The sequence below is a fragment of the Buceros rhinoceros genome, unplaced genomic scaffold, assembly GCF_000710305.1.
Source record: "Buceros rhinoceros silvestris isolate BGI_N320 unplaced genomic scaffold, ASM71030v1 scaffold3756, whole genome shotgun sequence".
Taxonomy (NCBI): Eukaryota; Metazoa; Chordata; class Aves; order Bucerotiformes; family Bucerotidae; genus Buceros; species Buceros rhinoceros.
Window position 1 is genome coordinate 142389 of NW_010416759.1, and position 6000 is coordinate 148388.

At 42.2% G+C, this 6000-nt stretch overlaps 1 protein-coding gene across 2 annotated transcripts in view; it reads left to right on the top strand.

Moving 5' to 3' along the window:
* Positions 1-6000, top strand: part of HECW1 (HECT, C2 and WW domain containing E3 ubiquitin protein ligase 1) — a 166061-nt gene that overhangs the window by 128749 nt on the left and 31312 nt on the right. For both annotated transcript variants that reach the window (XM_010137917.1, XM_010137918.1), the window contains 2 exons: positions 75-188; positions 2884-3036. In XM_010137917.1, coding sequence (XP_010136219.1) covers positions 75-188; positions 2884-3036 — 267 coding nt within the window. The remainder of the gene's footprint in view (positions 1-74; positions 189-2883; positions 3037-6000) is intronic.

The window sequence follows — 6000 nt, forward strand, 5'->3', positions numbered from 1 at the left end:
CTCTTGTTTACCTTTGGCCTCACGGCTCACACAAGATGAGATCATTAGATCTCTCTTTCTGCCTCCCTTTGCAGGTTAATTATACGACGTGACCACTTGCTGGAAGGCACCTTCAACCAGGTAATGGCATATTCACGCAAGGAGCTCCAGCGGAACAAACTCTACGTCACATTTGTTGGCGAGGAAGGGTAGGGAACCACTAAATACTATCAGTTTTGAAGTAGCTGTTATGTTGCAAAACACATACAGGGTTGACTAAGGCTGAGCCTCTTTTGTTATGTAATTTTTCTTTGGCTTTGTTTTACCTCTGAGTAAGTGATTCATCTTAATGAGCTCAAACATTTGTTAAAAATAACAATAGCAGTAATGCTTCATTCCCCTGTAGCACCTTCCATCCAGATGTCTCAAAGTGACAATTTAATTGGTTGAATCTAATGTCATCTTGTTGCCATAGGTGTTTTGTCTGGCTGGAAGGCAAAGCTGAATTCCAGGCGTGTGTTTACACACTGAATCAGTCTCAGGGCTGACCTTTTGTCCCTTTTGTTACTCTAACTCTTCAAAATGGATCTGGTTTTGCTTCAAAATTTTTGCTTTGCATACCATCTGGTGATATTTGTTATCCACATGTGGACTTCTTGTTTCTGGCTGAAGTGAGAAACGTGGAAGCTGTTCAGTCCTTACAGGGTAATTCACCCAGGTGGAAGCTGAAAGTAATAGAAGTCTCCTGAGAAGGCCTTTTCTCAGGAGGCTTTCTGCCAGCCTTACAAATCCGTGAGTCATTCTTGTATGATTAAAGCCAGCTCTTGACCTTTTGTTTGCAGATCTGAATAAAACCTTTCACAGCCACCCTGGCTCACCTCGAGAGCTATGTTGTAATTGAGGCCTAATCCACATGCTTTTTTAATGGAAAGAAAACAAACAAACAAACAAACAAACAAACAAATGGATAGTATTTAAGTTCCAAAAGTACCAGAAGAGCAAGGCTCTGGGGCTGCTCTCGACATGTCCAGCAACTTCTGACACTATCAGCTCTGAGGTGGCAAGTCAAGTGAAGAGCTTCCGCCGAGCTGAGTTTGTCTGCAGACAAGTTAGGTCCAGTGGAAAGCAGAAGTCACTGGTCTCAAAGAGAGTCACTTAGTGGTGGGGTTTTTTTAGCTCTTTTTATACTCTGTGGATTCAGTGTTATTGAGCAGAGGTCATCTGTCACAGCTGGTTTGGCCTCTGGCTTGCAAGGACAGCATAAACATGCAGCATATCTCAGTTTGTGTTTTTGGAATAGCATTCTAGTATGATAACACTGGCCAAAGTCATGTCGTTTTCCCCACATCTCTAGTAACTCCTACTGTGTGTGGCACAGTGTCCTCAGGAGAAATTAAAAACCAATTTGATTTGCAAATTCAGTCATTCCTCAATGATTCATTTACATCTGAAGATACATTTCCCCAGGGTTTTTGCTCTTCAATGCTAATTTAAGTTCTGCTGGAGGGACTCCAAGATACCAGTTCCCTGCTGAAGAGGGGATGTTGTATGGCCGTGTGATGCTCTATGGGCACAGCTTTCCACATGTTTCAAAGCTAAAATTACATTGAAAATGAACTATGAAGGCTCTATAATGACTTAATGCATTGCCCAGAAATGCAATACCGAGTCTCTCCTTGGAAGTTTTTGAATATAGGCAGGTGTCTGTAGTTCCTTACTCCAGCCATCACCAGGCTTAGCCCAGTATTTTAATGTCCGTTGAAGTTCTGTTACATGGTGAGCACTGGTGGTTCGTGTGGGCTTGTTATCATCCCCTTTTGCTGCTGTGGCTTTAGTCTCTCTGCAAGATCCTAGGGCTAAAGCTGCTCAAAGAGAAAAGGGATGAATCTCCAGATGTAAAACAGAGGAGGATGGGCCAGCCTGCCCTTTATCATCTTTCCAGTTGCACAAATAATTCACTCGACCCCTTGTGGTTATGCTTCCGTAACTTCAAACATAATACAGAGCATTCGGATCCAGCTGCAGTTTTCCACTTACTTTACATTCGTCAGGTAGCAGGAATAGTGCCCATCTCAGAAAATCTGGCACATGTGATATATGGCTAAGAATCTTTTGTTCATATTGCTACATGTAGATTTGGTTTAGATTGAGAAAACGTTATTAGAGGATGATCTGTTTTTAATAAACCCATCACAGCTGGGTTTAAAGCATTCATTAAGCTCTTTTAGGAATTTTTTTCAAGTGGAGAAAATTGGAAACAGCTTGATTTAGAACTTGAGTTTAAAAAAAAAGGAAAAAGGTAACTTTCTAGAGAGCAAAATCATGTAACAGCAAAGCACAGCTTAATGGGCACCACATGTATTTCGAAGCATCAGAAAAGTAGAAGAGCTTGGATGGAACAACTGAGGAGTCACATTCTATCTTAAGAGACAGTTCTGTTGGGATTTGGTCTTGGTCAGCATTGACCTTCAGGTTATACCTATAGCTAAGAAAGCATCTTTGGGCCGAGATTGTATCTTTGGTTACATCTCGCTGTAGGAGCATAAGAGCAATTTCTGCTGCAGTCTGGACTCTTCCTGGGTAGTTCAAACCCACTCCCTAAAAAGCTGTCCCTCTGCTAGCCAGCCAGGCAAGGCTGAGCTCTGTACCTCCCATTCACTAAGCATTTTGAACAAAGGAAAATAAACTACTAAAGGGATGTGTCTGAGTTACGACTTATCCCACGTTTCAGCATTGTGACTTGTTGAGGGCTCAGAATCCAGTTTTGAGAGGAGAGATACACCATGTAGGAAACACCATGCTGACTGCACAGGGTAGCTGTTAGACGGCAGCCAGTGTAGGCAAAACCCAGGAAAATCTCTCAAATGGGAATGAGCGTCATTTTATCTTTTTTGCCTTTTCCAGGTTGGACTACAGTGGCCCCTCCCGAGAATTCTTCTTCCTTCTGTCTCAGGAGCTCTTCAATCCCTATTACGGGCTGTTTGAGTATTCAGCCAACGACACGTACACTGTACAGATCAGCCCCATGTCTGCCTTTGTTGAAAATCACCTGGAATGGTAAGAACATCTTATGCAGGATTGAACGATCCTTTTAGAGCAATACGGAAATGGAAATGCAAAACATAAAAGCTGCCGGTTGAGACTAGACTACATACAAATATCATTGCTTCTGCTGGGAAGAAGCGGGAAGTGGGTTGGGAGAAAGAAGAGAGGGAGTAAGTGTAAATAGAACAGCAGGCTCTGAAAAAGGAGCTGTGATGAGGTGCTACTATGAAAATGCCCTACTTGCATTTCTTGGGACTTGATGTTTGCGTACTTCTATGTGAATGTGAAAAGGACAGGGAGAAGAGCTCTGCTTAAGCCAGGCCTCCTCTCCTTGGTTCCCTTTCTAAGAATAGCAAGCATGGTCTTTCTGTACATAGTGCTTGGAAGCTCCCAGAGCCACATTGCTGCTCTGTACCTACTACAGGCCTTGAAAAAGGCTCAGTGAAAGCAGTTTCCCTTTTCTCCCCTGCCAGAATGTCCCTTCTTGCGAGTGGCAAGGCCAGCAGAGTGAGCAGGTACTTCACCTTACCAAGTATGTGTGCAGACAGACAAATGCTGATCTTGTTTCTTTATCAAAAATTCTGAATGCATATTGTGGTCTCCTCATTTTTCTATCTGCCTCCAGATCTGTCTGTCTTTGGGAGTTGTTTTCCCTTCGACAGTTTCAAATGTGCTTCAGTGAAGAATGGGCTGTCAGCCCGCGGTGTTGTTTGATCCCTTCTGGGATTTTACTGTGTCAAAGAAATACTGCCACATGGGTTTTTTTTCCTGTGATGTTTTTCTCTGTCTAACCTGTCTCACTGGCTCCTCTCAGAGATCCTTTTTTAAAAGGGAAGGCAGTTCAGGCCCCTTGTACATTCCAAATAGCACATGCCCTTCTATTCGTGTAAACAGGTCCTCCTCTGCTTTGGCTTGCAGCAGGCAGGAGATCTAGAACAACTGAATGGTCGTACCATCATCTCTGGTAAGGTTGCAGTAGGAAAAAAGGAATGCTGCTGGGACCAAACATGGTCACTGAATATTTCTTCTCTTTTTTTTTTTTTTTTTTCACTATCACTTCCAGCAGTGGAGCATTATGCTGACAACGATCCTTGCAATTAGACTGTTTCTCTGCTGACATCAGTTCATACAGCTTGTCCATCTCCCAGTGCAGTCATGGTTTTTAAGGAGAAATACAGCCTGTCCTTTGTTCGGCTTAACAGGCAGCATGGATAAACTTTTGACTTGGGCCACTGTGAGGATTCCTTTTCATTTCAGGGCACAGGACTACTTTGGCAGGTACAAACCCAAGATCATTCCGCCCATGGTGTGAGCAAACTGGATGCAGGCCTCTTTCTCCAGAAATGGTGTTGCCGTGTTATCTCAGTCACATTTGAAATAGGCCCTGACTTACCTGTTATAAATACTGTTGTTACGAAGAGTTGGGCTGCAGTTTTCTTAAGTGATAAATTCTGCAGCAAAAAGTATATACTTTGTTTGATCCCCTCATTTTGTTCTTCTGTTCACTGAGAGATTTCAGCATGGAAGAAGCAGATTTTTTAATGGTACCCTGGATATATAGAACAGCAGAAAAACACCTAATACAGTTCTTTCCAGCAGTTAGCATTTAACTCAGAAATCAATAGCAGTTAGACACTTAAGATAATATTCCTCCAACTGCATGTATCTGCACAGGCTTCTTACACACAGAATGGTATTTGGGCGTTGGGCATTTTTGCCCCCTTTTTTAGGAAAGAGAAATGAAGTCCCTTGGCCTGCAGACAGAAATAAATGCTACGACTGAAGAGGTTTGTACATGAGGTAGTGTAAACAGGGCAAGATTGCAGAACCCACGGGAAAGATAAGCAATCCAGTAAGTGCTTGATAACACTTCTTGAACCTGCTGTGGAAATAACCGGTTGAGACCAGCCGTTTATAATTAGCCTGATAGGTTTCTGGATTGGCTTCTTAGCTATCTAGACATTCTAAATGTTTTTATACTACGTTGGCTGATCTCAGCTATTCATGTGTGTCCCCAGAGCACTGTATTCAGAAGTCTGTGCAGCCAGCTAAGATAGGATTTGCATCAAGTGTTTTAAAACTCGAAGAGTACTGTTCTCCCAGAAAGCTTTATAGCCTCACTTCTCTGAGGGCACTGTACTAACTTTCTTGTCATTATTTGTTCATGAGGGATGGGGTTTCTGAAGTTCTCACTCTTTCTCCAGCTTTATTCTCACCGAAGCACCAAAGCCAGTGCTAAAACTTCTGTTTCTCAGGTTTACTTGATGTGATTCCAACAGAACTTTCTCCCTCTAACATGCAAGTAATATTTCCGGTTCCCAAATCTACGAGATATCAGTTAACACAGAATGATGAATCAGTTTTGAGTGTCCCAGGGTCACAGGTAATTAATATTCATAGTTTTTTCAAAGCCTGAAGTTTGATGTCAGTCATTAAAACCACACAACCGCAATTGGTTTAGATTTGTGGATTTCTTGAACTGTGCCTTTTGGTGCTGTGGGGCTTATCGTTTGTGTGGAGTCTACCCTTGACACGTTCTTCTGTATAATAATTCTGCAGGAATATCCAGGCACGGCTGTATTAAGAAACAGGGCTAGCAAAAATAATCCCTCAAAATTATTTTACATTTTCTCTTCCTTAAGCAAACAGTGGTGAGTTTGCGATAAATATAACAAAATGTGAAGTTTTGTTCATACTGGCAAGATTGAGAAACACACTGCTCTTTTTCCTTGGCCTAAAAGTTACAGTTCTGCCCCTGTTAATGGCTTATTTCATGCCTTGCTCTTTGTACAAACAGCATTCTGAGGCCAAAATGAGCACATCAAAGCACAGAGCAGTTGTATGTATGCCAAGTTAAGGAAGAGACATAATGACTGGAAAATATTTCTCATTTATGGAGAAACTGAGATTTAACACCTTTCTTGCAAGCTTCCAGTGAATAAGACATTTTCCTTCAGTTAACATATGTGCCTGCTG